This window comes from Hyperoodon ampullatus, assembly GCF_949752795.1.
Source record: "Hyperoodon ampullatus genome assembly, chromosome: 6".
Classification (NCBI taxonomy): Eukaryota; Metazoa; Chordata; class Mammalia; order Artiodactyla; family Ziphiidae; genus Hyperoodon; species Hyperoodon ampullatus.
Window position 1 is genome coordinate 113,169,367 of NC_136919.1, and position 27,540 is coordinate 113,196,906.

Consider the following 27,540-nt stretch of genomic DNA (forward strand, 5'->3'; position numbering starts at 1 on the left):
AATCCAGAGATAATTTGAGTAGCAAAGTATAACAGTTAATTTTTGACATATCATTTATCTTTGCAAAAACATTTCTTTATTGTTATGTACTTGGAAAGCAAGAAACCTAGTGGTTTTATGATTCCATCTCATAGCTCTGGGTCCATATTTCTAAAGTAAATTAATTTCTTATTTCCAAGGGCCCCTTTTTTGATGTGTAGTTAAACAGCTTACTGAAATTACAGGAGGTTCCAGAAACTCCTGTAATTTTGCTAATGAAAACAGTATTGTTATGACAGGTTGATTTTTTTTTTTTTTTTGAAATAAACAAATGTTTGCCATTGTTCATTACTTATAGTAGCAAGAGATTGGTGTGGTTAGATTGTGGTATATCCATAAAGTGAAATATTATATAGATATTTTAAAAATAACAAAACTCTTCATATAACGATATGGCATGATCTCCAAAATATGTTAGTAAGTCCAAAAAACGGGAATTCCCTGGCGGTGCAGTGGTTAGGGCTCCATGCTCTCACTGCCAGGTGCCTGGGTTCAATCCCTGATCCGGGAACTAAGATCCCTCATGCTGCACAGCGCAGCCAAAAAAGAAAAGTCCAAAAAGGGGCGTCCCTGGTGGCGCAGTGGTTAAGAATCTGCCTGCCAATGCAGGAGACACGGGTTCGAGCAGCGGAGCAACTAAGCCCGTGCGGCACAACTACTGAGCCTGTGCTCTTGAGCCCGAGAGCCACAACTACTGAGCCCGTGAGCCACAACTACTGAAGCCCGCACGCCTAGAGCCCATGCTCTGCAACAGAAGCCACCACAATGAGAGGCCTGCACACCGCAACGAAGAGTAGCCCCCGCTTGCTACAACCAGAGAAAAGCCCACATGCAGCAACGAAGACTCAACGCAACCAAAAGTAAAATAAATAAAACAAAATAAATAAATTTATATTAAAAAAGAAGTCCAAAGAGCAAGCGAAACAGTGTACACATTCTACATTTATGTTAAAAAACAAAAGGATGTTGTGAAAATGGAATAAATATACATATCTGCATATGTATGCATAGAATATCTTTATAAAGACACCCAGGAAGCTAGTTGCCTGCAAAGAGGGGGAGGAGGCACTAATTCTGAACCTTTTTTTTTTTTTTTGAACCTATTACCTTTGTTTTAGAAAAACAATGAAAACAAATAAAAATTAAAACAAATATATAATCACTGTTTAGACCGGGTCATGGTTTCCTACAAATAGTGCTGACTCTCAAAATTACTTTCAAAGAATATTGTTGAGAATTTTGTTTTGTTAATGTTATATTATTGATACTAGTTAGAACTTGTATCCGTGTGATCCTATGGCTGAGGTGCATGTTTCCTTCATTATGGGATATATCTTACAACTTATCATGAAAATAAAACACTTGAGTCAGCTAATTTAACCTTTGGTAATTATATATTTGGCTCTTTAGATTCTCCTACTAAATATTTCATTTAAAAATAATGATTGGGGGCTTCCCTGGTGGCGCAGTGGTTGAGAGTCCGCCTGCCGATGCAGGGGACATGGGTTCGTGCCCCGGTCTGGGAGGATCCCATGTGCCGTGGAGCGGCTGGGCCCGTGAGCCATGGCCGCTGAGCCTGCGCGTCCGGAGCCTGTGCTCCGCAACGGGAGAGGCCACAACAGTGAGAGGCCCGCGTACCGCAAAAAAAAAAAAAACAAAAAAAAAAACTAATGATTGGGAGGAGTATTGCATCATGTTAAGAGCATGAACAGGTTCTAGTTCTGCCACTTACTAGTTGCAGCTTTGGACAAGTGAGCCCAGTTTCCTCAGCTTTTTAATGAAGATAATGTACCTACTCCACAGGGTTTCAGTGAGGATAAAATAAGGTAATTTTATTGGTTAACCAACTTTGTGTCACACATTATTCAAAGCATTTTACATATGTGAATTAATTTAATCCTCACAGCAACCTTGTAATGTAGGTGGGTATTATGTTAGGCCTATATTATAGATGAGGAAGTAAAGGCACAGAGAGTCAAGTAATTCGTCCAAAGTACTATTGCTAGTAAGTGGCGGAGCTGAGGTTCGAATCCAGGCAGTCAGGTTCCAGACTCCATTCCACTGTGTTGAGCACTTAACTCACTGATGGCACAGGTACATTGTGAGCCTTCAACAGATTTCAATAATAAAGGTGATATAACAATAAATATTACTATACAAGGATTATATATCCATCCTAGAAAATACAGCTAAACTAAGTCATCTTCAATCTAACCCCTCAGAAAATAAAAAATGTTGGTATTTATATACATATTCATAAACTTTAAGAAAATTAAAATGGTAACATTCTGTAACCCATTGTGGTTGTGCGTTTTGTTTAATTTGATTTGTGACTTCCTGTTTTTTTTTTTTTTGCGTTTTTTTTTTTTTTGTGGCACGCGGGCCTCTCACTGTTGTGGCCTCTCCCATTGCGGAGCACAGGCTCCGGACACGCCGGCTCAGCGGCCATGGCTCACGGGCCTAGCCGCTCCGCGGCATGTGGGATCTTCCTGGACTGGGACACGAACCCATGTCCCCTGCATTGGCAGGCGGACTCTCAACCACTGCGCCACCAGGGAAGCCCATTGTGACTTCCTGTTTTAATTTACAAAATGGGTTAAGACACTGTATTACTTTCTGTCTTTCTCCAGACTTGGTAGTCTTCTGGAAGTAGGCTAAGGAACTCTTTTGAGTCATTCTTTGGGTTGAAAGGCATCTTATTGATGTAACATGGTATTTGGAGCATGAATTAATAACTAATTAAAATCCCTGCCTATATGCAACCTTAGGACTCTTACAAAGGAATTCCTTATTGATGTTGGCAACAGGGGAAACTCTGACTCCATGGATTTACAGGAGAAAAAATCAATCACTGGCCACAAATGAAAGGGTTTTTTCCCTTGATTTTTTTTCCTTTAACACACTTTTTGGCCATTGCTGGGTCTACTTCTGAGATAGCCAAACGTGTAGTGCTCAGATACAAAGCAGAATATAAGGATGTAATTGCAAGGAGATAAAAAGATGCAGAAGACATGGCTCTTATTAACTTGGATGTCATAATAGAGTTAGCATATATTGTGAAATAGATGATCTTAACTGCCTTTGTGGTAATACAGAATGCTCTAAAAGTTTATAAAAGGAGCTCACAGCCTCCCTTAATGCCCTCAAATCCTGATCAGTATTGGCAATAGACAGTCTTCACCTTCAGGGATGAAGCACCTTAAGTGTGGTCCACTGGTTACACCTTCCCTTTAGGGATCTGCACTCTGGCCCAAATCTGGACACATCACCCTTCATATTATTCCTCAAAGCCTTGCCAAGACCAGGCTCTGATGCTTGAACATGTCTTTTCTAAAAGCATGGAGATTACAAGAAGAAAATAAACACAGAAATAATTACCAACTAGATAATCTGACTCACTTGCTATAGTGTTGTTCTCTGGGCCCTGTAGGCTTTGTCTCATCTTCACAGCATCTTGGAAGAGAAGGAGCTCACAGTTCTGTAGGGCTGCCTGCCTGTATAACTTGTGGCCATCTCCACCAGTATGCACCTCCTAGCATATTGGCTTTTTGAACCCAAGGCCAAAGAAGAAAACATTCCCTTTCTCTTTAAACTAAAGCCATCTGCCAACTATTATTTCATGACCTGTTCTTTTTAGATAATTGTGGAAGCCAACCCACTGTCTGCCCACTGGAGTGTTTTTTTGTTCTGTAGCCTCAAAATGACAACCACATCAGAATACAGTTCACTGAGATGAACATTTTTACATAAAATAAAATCAGGACATAATTTGCTTGAAGACCTTAAAAATCATGAGCAAAAATATTATTGACATCTTGTTGATGACGTCTAAAACTTCAGTTTCTATTTATATATCTTCAATACCACCAGGAAGTCTTTTTAGACCCCACAAAATATTCAGACTCACGAGAGACCATGGGGCATACATGGCATCCATCCTAGAAGAGTACAGTTCAGGAAGGTCAGCATCAGCCATCCCTTTTCCTGGAGTAGTCCTCATAGAAGTACATGCCGCAGTCTGGAGCTTTTCTGCCTTTTGCCTCCCTTTCTCCCACCCTCTCCTAGTCACAGCTCAGGTGCAAGGAAACAGTATCCACGTTGGGCAGATTAGGGAGCCACCCTGGCTTAGAAGCCTCATGCACCACAAGTGCCAGTATCTCTTGTAAAAGCTTTATTGGCATAGCTTCCAGGGTCCCACGAGGGACATACCTTATGAGTCACGGCACTCAGAGAAGCCCAAAGCTATAGCTTCCGCCAGGTAATTGGGTAATTTTTGCCATAAGAAATGTTGCCTAATAACACAGCTGATTACACTCACCTTATCAGGTTTCCAGGACAACAGAGCTAGAAAGTTAATCCAAGGTCACACTTGTAGAAAAAGAGGGAGATTTTGTTTGCCCTTTATCCACAACTTTTCAGAAATATCTTTACAAAGATGGTTGTGTTTTCAAATTTGCCTGTAACAAATGGCTTTGGAGTAGCTTCATAATCAACTGGCATATATCCTTTTTCATGTATGATAAATTTTAACTCTCTTCCTTTGTTTTTCCTTTTTTGATAGGTCGAATCAAATATTCTGAACAGGTGTATGATGCGTGTATGGAAACATTTGACTGTCTTCCTCTTGCTGCCCTCTTAAACCAGCAGTTTCTGTGTGTACATGGAGGAATGTCACCTGAAATTACTTGTTTAGATGACATTCGGAAAGTAAGTAATCTTTCATTAGTCTCATGGAGTAAATATGCTTTTAATTTTGTTTTTTATTACAGTCAACTAATATGTTTTTATTGCTAAAAATTTTTAAATACATATAATTAAAAGTAAGAAAATGGAAATCACCTGTGATCTTGTCATTGGGCAATTACTGTTAACATTTTCCTATATATCTTTCAGAAAATGTCTAATTTTTTAAATAAATTTATTTATTTTATTTATTTATTTTTGGCTGCATTGGGTCTTCGTTGCTGCGCGCAGGCTTTCTCCAGTTGCAGCAAGCGGGGGCCACTCCTCGTTGCAGTGCGCAGGCTTCTCATTGCAGTGGCTTCTCTTGTTGCGGAGCACGGGCTCTAGGCATGCAGGCTTCAGTAGTTGTGGCTCGCGGGCTCTAGAGTGCAGGCTCAGTAGTTATGGCTCACGGGCTTAGTTGCTCCCCGGCACATGGGATCTTCCTGGAGCAGGGTTCGAACCCGTGTCCCCTGCATTGGCAGGCGGATTCTTAACCACTGTTCCACCAGGGAAGCCCAGAAAATGTCTAATTTTTAACGAAGTCTGTGCTTTTACCAACTAGAAACATATTTTGAGTATAACCCTGAAACTTTAAATTATGTAGCAGTAAGGAAGGAAGAAAGCCAGGGTTCTAATCCCTGTACTGCCATTAATTGTGTAACCTTTACCAAATCACTTAACCTCTTAGATTTTCTTCTCTGTAAAATGAGGACGTTGAAATGGATGGTCTGAGGACTCTCCCAGCTCTGGAATTCATTGACTTTGACATTTCAGATGATAGAGTTTAATTGCTACACTTGCCTTAGTTGGTAATTACGATTTTCAGGATTGTGTATCTTCATGACTGAAAAAAGGTGATCAGTCTTTTTTCACTTATATTGTTCTACATCACCATCTTCTCTTCTGTACCTTGTATTCTCTTACCTCTCTTATATAGGTACAGAAACTAAAAAATTTTCTGTTTGTAAAACTGTTTTCTCTGAATTAAAGTTACTATCCTCAAGGTAAGAGGGTATGCCTGTATGCACAGCTTTTTCTGCTGCCGTATTGTTATTAAATAAACAACATTTCTCTTTTACATAGTAAATCTTGAATTTTACAATTCTGAATCAATTGTATTAATAAAAAGCTCCCCTTTCACTTAGTAGAGGTCCTCTTCTTATTCAGGTACCCTAGTTACTTGTTTTCTCTTGGCTTTCATGCGTTAACTAAAGCAGCAAGTGACTAAAGGCTTGAGTTAATAACTTATGTTGAAATGCCTCCACTGAATAGAACGGAAAGGATGAAAGCCTTTTGCAAAATAAAACTAGCATTCTTTAAAATAAAGAAATCTCCATTGGAATGAGATAAACAATGAACAGAACCATTGCAAAACCCTTCCTGCTCTCATGGTAACATTGGCTCACCTAGGCAATTGAAATAAACTTTACAGGGTCTTTCAAATAAATAGTATGTTTCTATAGTGATGGATTTCATATTCAAATTAAATGAGCACCGCTTTTAAGATTAGGATGTAAGGAGGTCCTTTTCTACTGTAGGGATAGGGATATTTATTAAAATTTAATACCAAAAATAAATAAAAATTGTATCTACATTTATTAAATGTTCATTTTCTTCCTAAAGGAAAATTCTTTAGGGGCTTACCGCCCACTCTCCTAATACATTCTTATGGGTGGAAAGGTGTTTTTTGACCCATACCATTTTCCAAAAGCTCTTTTGCTTTCATGATTTTTCTTCTTTTGGCTTTTACGTGTCTTCTAGTTAGACAGGTTTAAAGAACCTCCAGCCTTTGGGCCAGTGTGTGACCTGCTTTGGTCTGATCCCTCAGAGGATTATGGCAATGAAAAGACCTTGGAACACTATACCCACAACACGGTCCGAGGGTGCTCTTATTTTTACAGGTAAGCTAATCCTCAGTTAGAAAATTAGAAAAAGGAAATTGTAACATATTTTATCAAATTATTTTTAACTACATATTTTGTATCTTGAATTTGTGTAGCTCAGGGACTTCTATTTAATTTTTTGATTAACTGAAGGCAGAAAACTGTTTTGTTTTTTATATTTTACTAGGTATTATGCCCTAATAAGTGTAATATACTGAACACGACTGAATAGAACATCAGGCAGTGCTTAAATATTGTTGTCTGACTCTAAATGACCTAGATTATTTGTTCCCAAACATCATCTATTGACTTTTTTTAAAAATAAAGATTTCTTGGCTCTTCCCTCAGAGATTCTGATTCAGTAAGCCTGAGACAAGGGAATCCTGTTATTTTTTTTAAAAAGCTCTCCAGCTTTTGGAACCACTGATATTGGCAAAGATATAAAAAGAACAGGACATTGTGAACTAAGCCCAGGACATTTCCTGGAAGTTGGTTGTTGTCTTAAATCTCATATGTGAGCTTTAATTGTGCTTTGCCACTCCAAACTAGGGAGATTCAGGGAAGTTTGAAGCCTGAATTTTTTTAAAATCCCAATATTTTATTCTGATAAATAATACCTGTATTTAGTACCCTGAAAAATCTTTGATAATTGCCTAAGATAATGCATTCATTAAATGAAATCCTGCACACAAAAGGAAGCCTCAGTTTAGCCATAGTTTTAACATTCTTCTAAGTAAACTTTTTTCATTCCATTCTGCCAACTTTAGTAGCGACTAATATGATGAAGTCATTTAAATTTTACTTCTCTTTACATTGCTTAAAATAAAGAACATAAAACTTTTTTATTTTTAGCACATTATAAATTGGTACAATTTCTATGGCAGTGAGCTTGACAACATCTCTCAATTACAAATGGCCATGGCTTTTGTTCCAGAATTCCTACTTCTAAAATGTAATCCTGTGGCTATACAGTCAGTCCTCATTATTCACGAATTCTGATTTGCAAATTTGCCTACTTGCTAAGATTTATTTGTAACCCTGGAATCAACACTCACAACACTTCCAGTCATTCACAGACATTCAAGTGTACAGAGCAACGGAAAATTTGAGACACCCTGTGTGCACGTTCCGGCTGAGGTTGAACGTGCAGCTGCTCTGCCTCTTGTTTCAGCTCTCCTACTGGAAGCAAGTATTCTTTTTGTGGTCTGTTTAGTGAAACATTTCCCACAGTTTTGGTTGGTGTTTTGCTGTTTAAAATGGCCCCAAGCATACTGCTGAAGTGCTATCTAGTGTTCCTATGTGCAAGAAGGCTGTGATGTGTTATATAAGCTCCATTCAGGAATGAGTTATGGCACTGTTGGCCATGAGTCGCATGTTAATGAATCAACAATATACATTAAATAAGGTGACTTTACACAGAAACACACATAAAACAAGGTTATGTGTTGATTAGTTGACGAAAACGTTGTGACCAGAGGCTCACAGAACCGTAACCCTGTATTTCCCCTAGGAGCAGTCGTTCAGTATTCACTAACTCAGTTTTTGCAGCAACTTTATAGAACAGAGCTACTGCAAATGATAGGAATCAACTGTACTTGAAAACGTGTAAAATGCATGTACAAGTTTTTCATTGTTGCATTATTTATGATGATGATTTTAAACAACCTAAACGTTCATTAGGAGACTAGTTAAATAAATGCTTGTACATCCAGACAGTGGAATGTACCAGACAATGCAATGAGGCTGTTTTTTAAAAATGAAAAAAAGAAAACAAATCCTTTTATACTGATTGGAATAATCACTAGTGTAAAGTGAAAAAGAAGACATAGTAAAAAGCTATGTGTACCATCTGATGACATTTCTAAAAGGGGGGCTGTGCATATGTGTGTGCATAATTGCTTGAAATTGAATATGGTATCTCTGAAAGGGCACTCAAAGAAACCAAGAACATTGGTTGCTTCAGGGTAGCTGGAAGATAGAGGTAAGATGGAGGGAGACATTTCACTGTATAACTTTTTATATCTTTTAATTTTATGCCATGTGAATGTGCAGCCTATTTTAAAACTTATTTTTTTCTAATGAACATAAGAAACAAATATTAAACGTAAATTAAATAATTAACACTTGGATAATTCCAGGATAATTTTGTATTCTCCAGTTCTTCGTATCAAACATTTGCCATTCAGAAAGGTACTAGTGCTAAAAGAATACAATAGGAGAGATGCAAATATCATACCTTTCATTTGAATTAGGTTGGATATAGTATTTGTATTTACTCCTGAAATATTCCTGCATAATATCATCTTGATATTGATATTACCTGTGAAGCTATAAGTAGGTTCTTTAACTTTTCTAACCGTTTGACAGTTTGAAAATTGTGTGTTCAGTTTTTAGCACCTACTACACACACCCAGACACACACACACACACTGCTGTGATACTTCTTTTTATATCAAGATACCAAGAAAAGTTTTGGTGGTGTATTATTATTGTTGTGGGTTAAGAAAAAAAAAGGTGGGGGAGCTCTTCTGTCCTAGGGTTGTCTGTTATCTGTGTCCTTGATCTGGAATGAGGAATATCAGTGACATGGAAAAACAAGAGTGATGATTGCTAAGCTATTAATAAAAGTTCAGTGGTAATGAAAACCTATAATTTTGAAACAAATTCAACTCATTTCGTCTTGACTTTTCCCCTTTCTCCTATTAAAAAACAAGTGTTTTAATTCTGGATTTGTGTTTTCTATTTTCTTTTTCAGTTACCCTGCAGTTTGTGAATTTTTGCAGAACAATAATCTGTTATCAATAATCAGAGCCCATGAAGCCCAAGATGCTGGGTAAGTTACATTAAAACTGTACCATGACTTCCCTGGTGGTCCAGTGGTTAAGACTCCACGTTCCACTGCAGAGGGGCACGGGTTCAATCCCTGGTCAGGGAAGTAAGATCCTGCTTGTGGTGTGGTGTGGCCAAAAAAAAACAAAAACAAAACAACCAACTGTACCAAACAGCACTGCAGAGTTTTTGCCTTTAACCTCAAGACAGACGGGCTGTCATTTCTCTTCCAGGTATCGAATGTACAGGAAGAGCCAAACGACAGGCTTTCCATCACTCATTACTATTTTCTCTGCCCCCAATTACCTAGATGTCTATAACAATAAAGGTAAAGGAAACCAGCAATATTTGAGTTTGAATTTGTGAGTGAGTAAATGTGAGCTCTAGTTTAATATGTATGTGCATAGGTAATTTTCTGAATATATATAAATTTTAAATAAGAAAAAAATGGGTCTTAATTGAAACAAAGGCCAAGAAACTTAGCATTTAGGCTTCTGCTTGGTTTTCATCTCCTAAGGATTATTGGGCTCTTTGTGAGTATAAATAATGATTACAAAAATAGGTCTGATTTGTATGACTGAATCAAAATATAAGAAGAATAAATTACTTCAGGTTCAGGTTAGAACAGTCAGCATAAATTATTGGTTTTGGTGAATTTAATTTATTTATAACAGTACTACCTCAATAAGATGTCACTGTTTAGTGTTTTAATGCCTGTCCGTTAAGCTGTTTTTGCTCTTAAGAAATGATACAGTTAGAATGAATACTCTACAAAAAGTCAGAAAAATCTTCATTTTAGTCCAAGCCCTGCCAGAAACTAATAGTGTGACTTTAGGTAAGTCATATGATCTTTCTTAACCTCAGTTTCCCATATAAAAAAGATAATTGGATATACACATGCCTTTTGATCCAGAAATTCTAAGACTTTTAGTCTATTTTAGTCATTTTTTTAAATTTAACTTTTATAGTTCCTAGTTCATAAGTTTTGTATCAGGGCAGTGGTCTACTTAAAAACCTCCTCTGTAACTATTTTGTTGTATGACTATAAAATAATAGAACTTTTAAACAAACATGCCAGAACAAATATATCCAAGTGAGTATTGTCCCTTCAAGGTAGTTACCTTGGGAGGTTATACACTTATTCCAACAATGCTGCCCGTTGTTCAAACATTTTTGGAACTCCTCTTTTGGCATTGCCTTCAGAGTCTGCGACACATTCTTTTGATTATCCTCAATGATGGGAAATCTTCGTCCTTTGAGGGTGGATTTGATTTTTGGAACAGCCAAAAGTCATTCGGAGTCAAGACTGATGAATAAGGTGAGTGATCAAGCTAGACGATACCATTTGGGGTCAGGAACAAGGTATGATTATAAGGTAATGAGACTGGTTTTTCTTGTGTTGCTTATGAAATGGCTCTGGAGGCAATTCCAAAGGAGGAGTTCCAGAAACGTTTTGAGTGATGGCAGCATCTTTGGATTAAATATACGGTAAGGCAGCAAGGTATATTGATAAGAGCACCGAGCTAGGAGTCAGAAATCCTAGTCTAGTCCTGCTTCACTTTTAAATTCACAGTTAATGAGATACTTAACTTCTCTGAGCCTCAGTTTGTCCTTAAAATAACTGTGATATAGGCTTGTTGGAGATAAGTTGGAATAATCAAAATGAATATTAAAAGCATTGGTCAAACTATAAATTGCTCTACTACTATAACATTCTACTGTTATTGTGCCTGGTGTGATTACAGCAAAGGACCACACTCATCTGATATATAAGGTCTGGTGTGTTTGTCGTTGGTGGTTTCTTAAGTCTCATTACTTTATAGTCATATCTTGTATATGCAGTTTGGGAGAGAAGTTTAAAAGAGGTCCACAACATATTTACTACTTCCTCTATTTCAGAGTAGACTATGAAGTGACACATCTCATTTCAGTCTGTTTTGGAACAGTTATCTCTGAATGTCCTTAGTGACTTGCTGTCCATTTTAAAAAGACATTTCTTTGACTTAAATTCTCTTCCAGTCTTATATTTCCTTTTTGCTACTCGTCAATCTTTCCTGAGTCTTAGCTATCCTATAATACTCTGCTTCTCCCTAACTCCATTCTTTCTTATTTCCTTTTTCCTAATATTTCCAATACATTAGAGACTTAGTTTTTGTTCTCGATTCCTCCCTTATGAATGGTATGTGCCACTTATGTTGTCAAACTTCCTCAAGGACAGTGTCCCTAGTCCTCTTATCTATGATGAAGACTTTCCCTTCTTACTTCCTTTATTAACCTTACTATTAAAAGTGTGTCTATTGAGGGAATTCCCTGGCAGTCCAGTGGTTAGGACTCGGCGCTTTCACTGCCAGGGTCCCAGGTTCAATCCCTGGTTGGAGAACCAAGATCCTGCAAGCTGCACAGCATTGACCAAAAAAAAAAAAAAAAAAAAGTGTCTATTGATTGCCCAGTGGATTTATCAGTGTGCTAATCTGAAACATGTCATCTAAATCAGCAGTCACTTTACTAGCTTACTAACTGCCAGTTCATTCTTTGCCATATTCTAATCTGGTCTTGTTCTTGATTATTCCTTTAGTAAACTGTTAAAGTCACAGTTGATTCTGAGTTTTTTGTTGGCTTTGACATAATTGGTAACATACTTTACCTTGAAACAATCTTATTTTCCTTGGTTGTTTCTTAACCTTTGGCCGGGGGGAGGGGAGCATGTGGCATCTAAAATAATCTCTGGTGGTGCTCAGTTATTCACCACACAAGTACCTCTTTTCTTGAAAAAGGCAACTCTATCCCCCTTTCCTTCTTCTCTTTCTTTTACTGTTGTTTTTCTTTCTTGTATATTCTTTAGACTTATTGGTACCAACAGGCATGTCTTAGTTCCACTGGTTACATGAAAGATCTTTAAGTCATGATTTTTAAACATCTCTATTTCTATTTTTGTGTCCACCTCCCACCTCTTTTTCTTGTGTAGATTGAGGGAGTTGTTGAATATTTACATATTCATCTAACCTAAGTAAAATACATATACTTGAAAATAATGGGACATGTACATTGTAACCAGCATTAGAAGCTTCTTAAAAGCTGAAAATCCTATTTTCATATATTTTCTTTATAATCTATGGTGTACATTTTAAACATCCAGTGACTTTAATTTTGAGAATACTAGGCTATCCTGCAATAAGCAAAGAGACAGGAATCAGGAGATGACCTATAACTGTCATTTCTAGAGAACTATTATACCCTATTCTATTTATGATCATAGTAAGAATGATTAAGAGAATAATGCAAGCCACATTGCATTGCTGGTGATGAAAACTAAGGGATTGGATTTTTAAAAGTTTTAAATATAAAGAAAATCAGTTTGATACCAAAATATATATATGAACTGGTTAATATTAAACATTTATAGAGTGTGAGCAATATACTAACTGTGTATAGGAGAGATGGGCATTTTTTTCTTCACATACTGTATGCAGAGATGATTTAATCTACTTTGAACCTTATTAAATTGCTCCAAGTTTACCATCTATCTGTATCCCCCACTATGAATTAATAACTACTAGTTATAAACTCCTAAAAAGTTTATAAAATCTTTGGCTCTGGCTAATGACTAGGAAAACAGGCTGTATTCATTTAATGAGAAATGTTTGCCCTCAGAGGAAAGTTGTAATTGTAACCACTTGGCCTATAAAGGGAAATTATGATGAAATTTTTCTCATGTGGAATCTGAGATTTCTATAGATAGTTACTGTGCAAGACCCTTTGAAGTTTCAGAGCTTAGTTTCTTTTGTACTTTTATTATATATAAGAGCTCTTCAGGTAACTTTGTTTCTTGGAATAATTCTTAAAAGAATGAACTATATAAGTTTTATAAGATTTTTAAGATTTTCCATCTGTCTTGAATTTATAAATGGAAAGTAAGTTCTTGAATTCTGCATAGTAGGTACACAGCTGTACAAAGTGTACCAGTTGCCATGTCATTTTCCTCTGTGCCAGACTTTCCTCCTTTTTCCTTTTTAGCTGCTGTGTTAAAATATGAAAACAATGTCATGAATATCAGGCAGTTTAACTGTTCTCCACACCCATACTGGCTTCCAAACTTTATGGATGTTTTTACGTGGTCTTTGCCTTTTGTTGGGGAAAAAGGTAAGAGAGCTAAAGCATCTGGACCATCAGTTGTCCTAACTAGTGACTGAGCACGCTTATATTTGCACGAGTCCTCTGATGGTTCAGAAATGTTTTTCTTAAAGTTATCAGAAATGTTTTCTATTTTCATTGTTCTCTACAAAGATTTTTAAGTGACACTTAATTGGTTTTTAAATTGTAATTCTAGTTGATTATGCTTTTCTTATTCTAAATATCAATTTAAAATAGCTGTCGTCCTATAATCAAGATGTTAAAATAACATAAGTAACAATAAAATAACCATTCCTTCAGTGATTTCTGCAGTGATAAAGAGATTTAAATAGGAATTATTTTTCTTGGAATTTTATTTGTGCACCTATACAAATAAGCTATGCAAATATATAAGCCTGTTGTACATAGGCCTGGTGGCTTAACTTCTTTGTAAAATGGGAGGAAATCCTTTCATATGTATATCAGTGAAGAAAAGGCTCTGGCAGCAGTCTAATGAAATCAAGTAGTAAGTATTCAATGGAATCTTCAAAGACTCCATACTTTAACTGGAGCAAGTAATCTCCCCCAAATCTATATAAACTTGAAGGTCTGCATTTAATGCTGTTCCTTACAGCTACTCTGAATAGCAAAATGACAAATCATTTTTATCTATGTTTATTTAACATGTATGTTTATATATCCACATCATTTTAGAGAAAGTACCTTATTAATTATATAAATTTTGAGTTATTTTATCTTATCATCTAGTCACAGAGATGCTGGTTAACATTCTCAACATATGCTCTGATGATGAATTGATTTCCGATGATGAAATTGAAGGTAAACTTGCCTTTTCCTCCTTTGAATCAGAAACGAAGAAGTTTTGGTTTTGGTTTTAGTTTGTTGTGAATAATTTTCCTTGTCTAATTAAAAAAAGAGTTCTGCTCATTGTAGAAAAATAAAATTTGAAAAATACAGGAAACCATAAATAAGAAAAAAAAGTCACCCATAATCCTACCATCTCATAGATATCCACTGTTAACATCTTGATATAAATACATTTTTGGTGTCTTTTTTTCCTCTTTTTTCTTTTAAACAAAAATGAAGTCATGTGATAGTTTCACAAACATTTCCTGGGTTTTTTGTAGACTACTTTTTAATGGTTACATAGTTATCCATGTCAGTCATTCTTTCTTTTATCCAATCCCCTGCTGTTGGATATTGGATTTTTTCCAAATTTTCTTTTAAAACCCCACAGTTTTGAAAAATTTTATAGATAGATCTTTGCCTGTTCTGTTCAACAACCAATGCTTATTATATGCCTTATATGTGCCAACAATTGTATAGGTCCTAAGCTCTCAAAAAGCTTATATTCTGGTGGTGGGAAAACAAACAAACAATGCATATGAGTCAAATATTGATATGTGGTATGAAAGAAAGGAAAACAATACTAGAAAATGAAAATTAACACTTTCTTGATTATTTCCATAGGATAAATTTCTAGAAATTGAAAATTTGTGTCAATTAGTACTTACAGTTTTAAATTGGATACAGATGACCTAGAAAAGCTTTATAGTTTACAGTTCACAGTTTACATTTTGTGTATGTGATACATAGTTCACAGTGTTCTCTCCAATACTATTTATTATAATTTTTATAGTCTGCTGTTTTTTTTAACTTAAATATTTATTTTTATGATGACTAATGAAGTTTTTTTCTTGTATTTATTGACCACCTTTATTTCTTTTTATGAGTTGTCAATTCATTTATTTTGCCCACTTTTCTACTGTTATGTGCATGTTTGTTTGTTTTTCTTCTTATTGGCCTGTGAGCGATATTTATATAGTTACATTTTGTTGTACACATAGCCAAGTATTTTTTCCCTAATATGTTTCAGGAGGTTTGATTTTAAAGATAGGCCCTAACTTATCTGAGAATGCAGAAGATTCTGGAGAGATGGTAGCACCTTAGCACAAACCTCTGACCGTCTCATTCTCCCCAAGCTTATGCTAAGGTGATTCACTCAGCTGTTAGGATGAGCTATGTACATAGTGGAGAAAGCCTAGCTTACTTTGAGAATATAGATGAGAGTCCTATACATACTTATGCTTCAGATTCCACATTGAAGTTGCAGAGCAGATGGAGCATAGCTTGTGTTTACCTTTATGAATGGGATAGTAGATCACTGCAGGGAACCAGGTCTTGAGAAAATAGTGCAGCCAAGTGAAAATTAAAACAAAGAATTTAAGTTAGGAAAGGATGAAATATGTAAGAAATACATCTAGTAAATTTTATATTTAAATCTAAGTGGAAATGGAAATTATTGTGAACTCTATTGTATGTATTAACTCTATTGTGTGTATGTATCCTTGATTATCATAAGGACATGCTTACTAAATTATGCCCAAATATATTTATTTGGATATATTTATTGAAGTATCATCTGTAGTAGCAAAAGAGTCAAACAGTCTAAATATCCCTCAGTGGAGAGCTGGGTAAATCAGTCACGCTATATCCATATGATAGATTCTCCACATGGAATATTATTTCCCTTCTGTAAGCCTCCTTTCTTCTCCCCTTCTCTTCTAGTTAGTTCCTATTCAGCTTATTGTTACTTCGTCATGGAAGATATTTCTGATCTCCCTGACTAGAACCAACACCCCTGTCATGCTCTCATATCAATGGTGCTAACTTCTTAGCATTTGATAAAGTTGCGATTTTACATTTATTTATACTGTTACAGGATTAATATGTTAATGTATTTACTAAGTGACTTAATACTGTTAAGTCATTCAACAGTAAATTCCCTGAGTGCTGGGACAAAATTCGTTCTTGCTTACCATTATCACCTTAAAGCCAAGTATAGTGCAATGAGCATAGTAGGTAAATATTTGTGGTATGAAGTACAACTATTAAAAAAATAAAAGAATGGCGTAGAGCTGTTGGTGCTGATATGGAAAGTGTATTAGATGTTAAGTACAAAAGTAAATGGATAGAATCCTCTTACTCCCATTTTTTACAAGGTATGTGGGTGTAAGCTGATACAGGATTTTAAAACTTTTTGTCTGAAAGGAAATGAAGAATAACCGTTAGGTTAAGCTGGTGAATTGAACACACTTCTAATTCCATTCCTTCCTGAAACCACACTAAAACTACAGTACAATTTTGGTTTTATCTAAGTGATATAAACTAAGGATTTTCACTTTAGTAATGCCAGACAGATAGTTTAAATCAATCCTGGCTCTTAAGACAACTAGAAAAGCTAGACAAAATATTTTAAAAAGTTGATTCAAAGGCACTCAGAAAACTAAGAAAGTAATAAAGAATTACCAAGTAGAGATCTGGAAAAAGGCATAAATCCAGAGATATAAGACATTTGGTTAGGTATGGGACCAATTTCCTCCTAAAGGCATTCATGAATATCAAAAGAGGGGGCTGAGAGGTTGACCAGCCCTCTTGATAGAAGCTAAAAAAAGTTGGGGTTCCTGACTTGCCAAAGATGAATTGAGTGCTGGTAAGCTTCTGCTCATTGGTTTGGGACCCCCAAATGTTGCATCTATATAAGAGTAAGGGTGAACTGGAAATAGAATGCCCTGGAAGGGACTACAGCCTGTCTTCAAGTCATTTCAGTCTCTGAAATTTAAATAAGGTAGTCCCAAGCATCTGGCAAAAGCAAACCGCTTTAGACTAAGGTAGCATTACGTGGAACTTTAAACTACTGCAAACTGTCTTTCAAATATAATACATGGCTCACAACCAAAAATAACTAGGCATATGAGGAGACATAATGAAATGAATGAGAACCAGCAGAAAAAGCAAAAAGTAAAAACAGACCCTCAGGTTCTCCAGACACTGGCTTTATCAGACCAAACTTTAAAATAACTATTCTAAAAAATAAAACAATGCTAACTGTTCAAGAACATAAAAGACTAGATTAAAAATTTTGGCAGAGGACTGTGAATTATAAAAAGGGATGAGCAGAGTTAATAAAGCACAAAAAGAAAATTCTAGGAATGAAAAATAAAAAACACAGCAGATGAATTAATAGCAGATTCAATAAAGCTAAACAAAGAATAAATGAACTAGAATATAGGTCAGAAGAAACAACCTAGAATAAATCACAAAAAGAAAAAATAAAATACCCCAAAAAGTATACGTGACATGGAGTATACAGTGAATAGGTACCACCTGTGTGTTTGGAATCCTAGAGAAGAGAGAGAGAATGGGGTAGAACCAGTATTTGAAGAGATAATGGATTGAAATTTTTCTAAAACTGACAAGTTAAGCCACAGATTGAAGAAGTCCCCCAAACCAAAGCAGAATGAATACAAAGAAAACAATATCTAAGCACATCATAGTAAAAGTGCTTCAGGTGAAAGACAAAGAAAAAAATCTTAAAGCAGCCAGGAAAAAAAAAATCGATTACTTTCAAAAGAGAACAATTAAACTGACAGTAGATTCTCAGTGGAAACAATGGAAGCAGAAAACCATGGAATGACATATTCAAAGCACTGAAAGATAATAATTGGTACATCTAGAATTCTATACCTAGCAGAAATACCCTTCAAAAATGAAGAAGAGGGCTTCCCTGGTGGTGCAGTGGTTGGGAGTCCGCCTGCCGATGCAGGGGACACGGGTTCGTGCCCCGGTCTGGGAGGATACCGCATGCCGCGGAGCGGCTGGGCCCGTGAGCCGTGGCCGCTGGGCCTGCGCGTCCGGAGCCTGTGCTCCGCGGCGGGAGAGGCCACAGCAGTGAGAGGCCCGCGTACCACAAAAAAAAAAAAAAAAAAAAAAAAAAAAATGAAGAAGAAATAAGCATTTTTCAGCTATTCCTCCCTTTAAAAAAGGTACGAAGAGAATTACCAGGAGACCCACACTAAATGAAATTCTAAAGAATATTATTCAAACAGAAGGAAAATACCAGATGGAAGCTTGGAGAGTCAGGAAGAAATAAAGAGTACAAATAGTAGAAAATATGTGGGTAAATCAAGTGAATTTAGACCTTATTAAACAATAATAATTTTTGTTGGATTTAAAAGACAATTAAAATATATGACAATAATAGTCGGCAGTGGGATAGAGTTAAAGTGTGTGAGGATGCTGTATTATCTGGGGAGAGGAGAAAAGTACCTGTTAACATTATACTTTGATAAGAGATGCATGGTATAAGAGTAATTTTCAAGAAAGGAGGGCTTTTTAAAAAGTATGTACCCTTTGGGCTTCCCTGGTGGCACAGTGGTTGAGAGTCCGCCTGCCGAAGCAGGGGACACGGGTTCATGCCCCGGTCCGGTAAGATCCCACATGCCGCGGAGCGGCTGGGCCCGTGAGCCATGGCCGCTGAGCCTGCGCGTCCAGAGCCTGTGCTCCGCAATAGGAGAGGCCACAACAGTGAGAGGCCCGCGTACCGCAAAAAAAAAACAACAAAACTATGTACCCTTTAAGTTATAGAAAAAATGGCATGATAAAAAAAATAACCTAGAAGGCAAGAAAGGAGGGAAGGTACCTATAACACTAGGACAAATAGAATAAATTATGTTGATAAATTTATCAGCAACTTCATTAAATGTAAATGAATAAAAGACAGATTGTCAGGTAAGATTTTTTAAAAAACATTTTATGATGGTTTATAAGAGACAGATCTAAAACATAAAGATACAGAAAATTTGAAAGTAAAAGGAGAATAAATATATAGTCCAAATACTAACCAAAGAAAAGCTGTTGTAGATAGATTAATATTACGTGAAATAAATGCTAAAACAAAAATAAGATGGGGAATTCCCTGGCGGCCCAGTAGTTAGGACTTCACGTTTTCACTGCTGAGGACGCGGGTTCAATCCCTGGTCGGGGAACTAAGATCCTGTGTGCCACATGGATCAGCCAAAAATTAAAATAAAATTAAATTAAATGAAGTGAAATGAATTACCCATGGGTCATATATCACAATGAAAATTTCAGAATATTTTGAACTGAATGAAAATAAAAAGCAGTACATATTAAAACTTGAGGGCAGGCAGTGCACCAGGCAGGCCTGGGTTTGGGGCTGGAACCAGAACCTCAGCAGATGTTCACTGGTTGACAGCAGAGGAGAAGAACCGAGTTATACTTGACCTTAAAGCAGCAGGATGGTCAGAATTAAGTGAGAGAGATGCCATCTACAAGGAGTTCTCTTTCAAATATTGTAATCAGGCATCTGGCTTTATGTCTCAAGTTACCCTACAAGCAGAGAAGATGAATCATCACCCAGAATGCTTCAGTGTGTACAACAAGGTCCATATGCCCCTCACCTCACATGTCCATGGGGGACTGACCACAAGGGATGTGAAATTAGCCAAGTTTGTTGAAAAAGCAACTGTTTCTGTGTGATTTCTTCCAAATGTTTGTAAAATTTTATATACATCTTAGCTGCAATGTATTTTGAAGGCAATTTACATGAACAAATTAAGTTGTAAATTTAGTTCACCTTTATACCACATTTTGTAAAATCAGTGCTTAAATACAAAATGATATAAATTGGAAGAAAAAAATAGAACAACAAAACTTGAGGGTTGCATCTAAAGCCATGCATAGAGGAAAATTTGTAGCCTTAAATGCATAAATTGGAAAAGAAGAAAGGTGAAAAATCAACATCTATCTCAGGAAGTTAAAGGCAAAAAATGGATAGCACATTAAACCTAAAGAAAGGAGGTGGAATGAAATAAAAAGTTAAGAGTAGCATAAGAAAACAGAAAATAAAATATAATGTAGGGAATTCCCTGGTGGTCCAGTGGTTAGGACTCCACGCTTTCACAGCTGAGGGCCCAGGTTCGATCCCTGGTCAGGGAACTAAGGTCCCACAAGCTGTGCGGTGCAGCCCCCCAAAATAAATAAATAAATAAAATATAGAGGATATATAATATAATATAAATATAGAGGATAGAGGAGCAGTAAAACCAGAATGTACTCTTTTCAAGAGACTAATAAAATGGATAAATCCCTGGCAAGACTTATGAAGTAAAAAAGATAAGATAAAAATAACCAATGACAGAACTGAAAAAGGAGACATCACGACCAATCCTATAGATATTAAGAAAAATAACAAGAATAAATTTATACCAGTATAATTTAAAACTTAGATGAAATGGGTAGATTTCTGGAAGAATATAACTTACTCAAATAAAATGTTTGAAGATTTAACATTCAAAATTCATTGAGCACATTCTAATGTAAGATATTAATAATATTGGAAACTGGGTGAGGGGTACAAGGGAGTTCTCTATGCTATCTTAACGTTTCTGTACATCTAAAACTATTCTAAAATAAAAAAATTTTATTTAAAAACTCAATCAGTCAACCAGTATAATTCACTACATTAAGAAAAAAATAGAGAAAAATCATTACCTCATCAGATGTAGAAACAGCATTGGATAAGATTCATGTTTCATTTACAGTAGATCTCTTAAACTAGGCTTAGAAAGGAATTCTTTAATCTGACAAACAAACATATCTGTGAAAATCGATAGCGAACGTCATACGTGAAATATTGAAAGCTTTCCTTAGTGACTGGGAATAGACAAACATGCCAGCTCTCCATACCTCTTTACAATATCATATTAGAAGTTATAGCCAGTACAATAATGCAAGAAAAAGAAATGCAAGGTATAAAGATTGGGAAGGAAGAAACAACGATCATCATTTATAGACAATAAGATTGTGTATAGTGGAAATTTAAAAGAGTCTATAGATTATTTATGTGAATCAATAAGCAGATGCAGCAGAGCTGCTGGATACAAAGTCAAAAAGCAAAAATCGGGCTTCCCTGGTGGCGCAGTGGTTGAGAGTCCGCCTGCCGATGCAGGGGACACGGGTTCATGACCCGGTCCAGGAGGATCCCACATGCCGCGGAGCGGCTGGGCCCGTGAGCCATGGTGGCTGAGCCTGCACGTCCAGAGCCTGTGCTCCACAACGGGTGAGACCACAACAGTGAGAGGCCCGCATACGGCTACAAAAAAAAAAAAAAAAAAAAAAAGCAAAAGTCGTTCGTATTTCTGTTTACCAGCAACAAACAGAATGAAATTTTTAAAAAGATGCCATTGACAATGTCATTCCTAACAATAAATCTAACAGATGATGTGTGATACCTCTAGGCAACAAACTGTAAAACGTTATTAGAAAAATTAAAGGACATCTAAATAAGTAGAAAGAAATAACATGTTCATAGATTATTGGAAGACTTAATATTATAAAGATATGTTATTCCCAAATTGATCTACAGATTCAATACAAAGTCAAATATTAACAGACAATTTGACCCTAAAACTTATATGGAAATACTAAGGATAGTTTCTGAAATTCACATGGAAATACTTAAAGTCTTGAAGAAAAATAAGGTGAGAGAACTTGTTCTATAGGATATCAAGATTTATTACAAAGCTAAATTAACTAGAATTATTAGTGCAAGTACAGACAAGCAATGAAACAGAACAGAGAATCCAGAAATAGATCCACATATATATGGACACTTGATTTACACTAGAGGTGGCACTGCAGAGTAATAGGAAAATGATGCTATTGGTATGGTTTGGGGATATCTATTTGAGAAAAAAATTAAACCTGACCCCTATCATATTCCAAACAAAAATAAATTCCAGATGGATTAATACATTCAAGTATGATAGGCAAAACAATAAAGCTTCTAGTATTTATAATATAGAATGTGTTCATGACCTTGAGATAGAAGAAAGTTTCTTGAACAGGACACAAAAAGCACTAACGATACAGGAAACTATTGGACTACATTAAAAAATTAGAACTTGTATTTATCAAAGGACTCTATTTAAAGAGTGTGAAGGGACTTCCCTGGCAGTCCAGTGGTTAAGACTCTATGCTTCCACTGCAGGGGGCACAGGTTCGATCCCTGGTCAGGAAGCTAAGATCCCGCATGCGGCGGGGTGGAAAAAAATAAATAAAATTAAATTAAAATGTAAAAAAAGAGTGTGAAAAGACAAGCTACAGAGTGGGAGAGGATATTTGCTGCACAACCAAAAAATGGCTCATGCAGAATGTATAAAGAACTACAGATCAGTGAGAAGAGACTTGAATGAGCACTTCACAAATGAGGATATCCAAATGGCCAGTAAAAATATGAAAAGTTATCCAACCACATTAGTCATCATGATAATGCAAATTAAAACCACAATGGATGATTCTACACACCTACCAAATTGGCTAAAAGTGAAGATGAATCACATCAAGTGTTGGCCAGAATGTGTAGCAACAGGAATGCTCATATACTGAAGTGTAAATTGGTACATCCACTTTAGTAGATAATGCTAAACTGTTATCCAGAGTTGACCATATACATACCCTATAACTGAGCATTCTAATTATAGGAATGTACTTAAGAGAAATATGTGCAGCAAAGACAAATGCACTGGAATATTCACAGCAGCTGAATTCAACATAGCCAAAAATTGGAATCAGCCCAAATGACCACTGACAGAAGAAAGGATAAATAAGTTGTGGCGTATTCATATAGTTGAATTGTATACAATAATGACAGTGAACTACAGGAACAGGGAAAACATGGATGCGTCTTACAAACATAATGTTGAGCAAAAGAAGCCAGACACAAAAATACATTATTTGATTGTTCCAATTACATAAAATTTAAAAAAAATTAAAACTTGTACTTGTGGATACATGCTTAAATGATAAAACTATAAAGAAGAGCAAGAAAGTGATTTCAATAGAAGTCAAGAGAATGATTTTCTTTGGGAAGAGGGAGACTCTAATTATTAGGAAGGGCCCAAGGTGGGGAATCTGGGGGTGCTGGCAGGGTTCTGTTTATTGTCCTGACTGGTTATATGGCCATTTGCTTTTAATAAATCATTGAGTTATACATTTGTTTTGTGCACTTTTCTGTATGTTTATCATACTTCACAATAGAAGAGATTTTTACAAATTTATAAGCCTACAAAAATGTGGAGATTTCTGTAGGGATTTTGGAAGCTGGAAAACAAATGAATTAGTATTACTGACTTGGCTGATTCAGGAAAGCTAAAGACCAGTTTCGTAATGGGGAATACTGAGTTCCAGTACAGAGTCCTCAAAAAGCAAAGGAATTGGTAGCCTACAGCAGTTGCTAGAATTGGGGACCTTGAGTTGAGGGGAGGAGGGAGATGGGGGCTGAGCTAAAATGAGTAGAGGTAAAAGCTGTTTGAAAGGCAGCTAAAGTCCTAGCTGCTGCTTCTCCGAGACTGCAGGCTAACCTCTAAAAAGCATAAAGCAAAGAATTTCTGGACCAGGATACAACTGAGGGCATCGATACTGTGCCAAAAACAGGTGAATTAAGTGACCATATGCATTCTCAGTACTGATACAGAGAATTCCCTAACAAAGACCCACCCTGGTTATTCTGTGTATGTAAAGCTCCAAGTCAGCAGCTCACCAGCAACTCTGAAAGCTTCCTAGTCCCGCATTCTTAATGATGAGCAGGCACCAAGGATTATAGGACTCCTCGGGAAAGTCTCCAAGAAAGACAACAACAAAAACAGCAAAAAGCAACTCAAATGAACTTGAGATTCCGAAGAAAATATAAAACTTAAAAATGGAAAAACTAAAAAAAAAAAAAAAAAAAAGGAAAAACTATATCTCTAGAAAGATATGAAAAGATATTGAATCCATTATATAAAAACATGATGCTCTTATGAAGAGATTTGTAAGCTGTTCATTCCGTCCTTTGTTTTTATTCATTGTTTTCAGCATTATTTGTTCCACAAATAATATCTTTTTCTTTGTCTAATTTTATTTTCATGATCTATGGGGATATAGAATATGTTGGAAAATAATAGATGTCAACTGATGTAAAACTTTTAAGAAATAGAAACACTCCTGGCAAGAAATCTGTAATTTAATATTCTATCATGATACCAAGGATGTCTCTTCTGAGCTGATAAAGATAAAAGCCTGCTTCTCTCATTGCATTTTGCTTTGATTTTTTCTTTTCTCTCTTCCATGCAAACTTAAATTTCTCTTCCCATATGTCTATTTTCATCTCCTTGTTTCTTGGTGTCTCTTCTCCCTGAAGATCACTACATTTCAAGCTATCAGAAAGGTATCTGACCAAAATGTGCTATGAGCTTACTACTCGCTGTCTGTCCCACCACAATCTATTAATTAGACTTTTTTAGTTGTAGTTGAATAATTTCAGACAGGCCCTCCATCCTCCCTTTCTGTTTCAATGTATACGTTTTCTCTGAACCCTGCTGTATGATCCTGCAGGATATCTAGAGCTGGGGGGCGAGGAAGGAGAGGCCACATTTCTTAGTTTCTGACGTTTGAATGCGGTCACCTGATGCATGCCTGGACATTGGCTTCTCATGTGTGAGCTGTTTCCTAAACCTTGGATGAGAAAAGGCCATAAAGTCTTAACGTTAACTTTTTTGATGTTGCTTTATAAAATACCTTACCCATCATCATAATTTATACTGCACAGTTGTCTCTGGTAGGAAATAACTCACCAGTTTGTGAGTAAGTGAGGACTGTAAAATGAAAGCAGCTCTCACTAAGTTCAGGAGAGCTAGCTGTGTGTTGTGTTTACATGCAGAAGACAACTGCTCAAGTCATCACTTGCCATCTGGCAGGCTAAACCCTGCATCCTGAGGTGGCCCACAGCATTCTCAAAAGAGATCTTTGCTGTAGCAGCTGCCTTTGTTTATATGTGTGTATTTAATTCTTCCCTGTGTTCTACATTTCAGAACCACAGATAAGTTCCTACCTCATAGATCCACTCAGTCTGTCTTTTTTGTGGCCCCTCCATTTTTTACATCATCTTTTTTTTTCTCTCTTCTGGGTTTTTTTTTGTTTTTTTTTTTCTCTTGCTCCTTACAACTTCCTGGGACTTTGGTTTGTTTAAACAAACTTAGGCCTTGATCTCTTTTTTAAAAACAATTTCTTTAACTTAGAAAGACGCTTCATCCTGCATTTTTAAAAACTAACCTGTTAACATATTCCTTTAACTCACTTATTCTTTGTATTCTCTAAGGAGGCACTACAGTTCGAAAGGAGATCATCAAGAATAAAATCAGAGCCATTGGGAAGATGGCACGGGTCTTTTCAATTCTTCGGTAAGGATAACTCTGTCATTACACTGTGGGATAAAAGCATTTTGAGAGTAATTTAGAAGTTGATTTCAGAACAGTTTTTTTAGAATTGGAGTTTGGTATTAGAACTGTTGGTCTTTGGGTTGAGTACAGTTTGAATCAGACCTACATGTTAAAGTGCCTAGAAATGCCTGGCAAACATTTATTTGGTATGAGCTTAGATACAGTGCAGTGAGTGCAGTGATTTAGTGTGGATTCTGGAGCCAGATTGCCCGTGTTCAGATCCTGGCTCTGCATCTCCTCAGCTGTGTGATCTTGTGCCTCATTTTCCTGGTCTGTAAAAGAGTGATAATAGCACATCTGCCTTACAGGGTTCTTTGGAGGATTATATGGGGTAATATATGGAAAACATTAGAACAGCACCTGATTATTAAATGGCTTTAATTGAAAAGCAAGACCTGGCTAATTGTTGTTAATTGGAATATTTACAGAAAACATCCCTTTCTTTGGGTCAGGGAAGGGATAGGGAGAAGGAGAACCTATCCTCCATCTCTGGGCATCTTTTCTTAACTTCTTTCAAGTATCTTTGTAGGTACTGAGCGGTAGACACCCTAGCATTAACCCTGGGCTTTGATCTTCCTTTGCAGGGAAGAGAGTGAGAGTGTGCTGACTCTGAAGGGCCTGACTCCTACAGGTACCCTCCCTTTGGGTGTACTCTCAGGAGGAAAGCAGACTATTGAGACAGGTGAGTATGAGAAATGCTCCTTTCATGGACGGTGTGCTCCCGTTACCTAGCAGTCAATGTCAAATTGAAACGTAGGGCTTCTTTCAATAAATGGTACTAAAGCAACTGGATATCTATCTCTGGGGGAAAATGGATCTCCATACACAAAAACTGAATCAAAATAAATGTAAAATCGGGCCTCCCTGGTGGCGCAGTGGTTGAGAGTCCGCCTGCCGATGCAGGGGATACGGGTTCGTGCCCCGGTCTGGGAGGATCCCATATGCCGCGGAGCGGCTGGGCCCGTGAGCCATGGCTGCTGAGCCTGCGCATCCGGAGCCTGTGCTCCGCAACGGGAGAGGCCACAACAGTGAGAGGCCCGCGTACCACAAAAAAAAAAAAAAAAAAAAAAAAAAAAAAAAAAAAAAAAAAAAAAATGTAAAATCTAAGACAGTAAAACTCCCGGAAGAAAGTATGGAAACTAGGCATTGGGGTAGATAAAGAGTCCTTAAATATGACACACAAAATACTAACCTTAAAAGAAAAATTGAATAAATGGCTTTCATGAAAATTAAGAATGTGTATTCACAGAAATTCATGATTAAGAAAGGAAAAAGACAAACCATAAACTGGGAGAAGATTTTTGCAGTACATATGTCTGACAAAGGACTTATATTCAGAGTCTATAAAGAACTACAACTCAGGGACTTCCTGGTGGTCCAGTGGTTAAGACTCCACGCTTCCATCACAAGGAGCATGGGTTCGATCCTTGGTCGGGGAACTAAGATCCCTCATGCCGCACCCCGTGGCAAAAAAAAAAGTACAACTCAATAAGAAAAACACAAAACAACCCAATTTTTTTAATGGTCAAAAGATTTTAACAGACACTTCACAAAAGAGGGTATTAAAATGGCCAAAAAGCATATGAAAAGGTGCTTAAAATAGTTACTCATCTGGGAAATGGATATAAAACCACAGTGAGATACCACTACGTGTGACTATACCAAGTGTTGATGAGTTTGTGGAGAACTAAAACTAGATACATTGCTGGTAGGTTTGTAAATTGGTTCAACCACTTTGGAAAACTGTTGGGCAATAAAGCAAAACATATGTCTACCCTACAACCCAGCAAATCCATGCCTGTTTTTTTTGT

General features: G+C 36.6%; 1 protein-coding gene across 4 annotated transcripts in view; it reads left to right on the forward strand.

Annotated features, from left to right (window-relative positions):
• Positions 1-27,540, forward strand: part of PPP3CC (protein phosphatase 3 catalytic subunit gamma) — a gene marked incomplete at its 5' end in the record, with an annotated part of 89,598 nt that overhangs the window by 53,586 nt on the left and 8,472 nt on the right. For 2 of the 4 annotated variants that reach the window (XM_079706503.1, XM_079706502.1), the window contains 8 exons: positions 4,601-4,746; positions 6,526-6,665; positions 9,403-9,480; positions 9,710-9,804; positions 13,491-13,616; positions 14,355-14,426; positions 25,609-25,690; positions 26,314-26,411. In XM_079706503.1, the coding sequence (XP_079562629.1) occupies positions 4,601-4,746; positions 6,526-6,665; positions 9,403-9,480; positions 9,710-9,804; positions 13,491-13,616; positions 14,355-14,426; positions 25,609-25,690; positions 26,314-26,411 (837 nt within the window). Of the gene's footprint in view, positions 1-4,600; positions 4,747-6,525; positions 6,666-9,402; positions 9,481-9,709; positions 9,805-13,490; positions 13,617-14,354; positions 14,427-24,651; positions 24,679-25,608; positions 25,691-26,313; positions 26,412-27,540 lie in introns of all 4 variants that reach the window. The other 2 variants (XM_079706504.1, XM_079706505.1) reach the window with 2 other exon arrangements.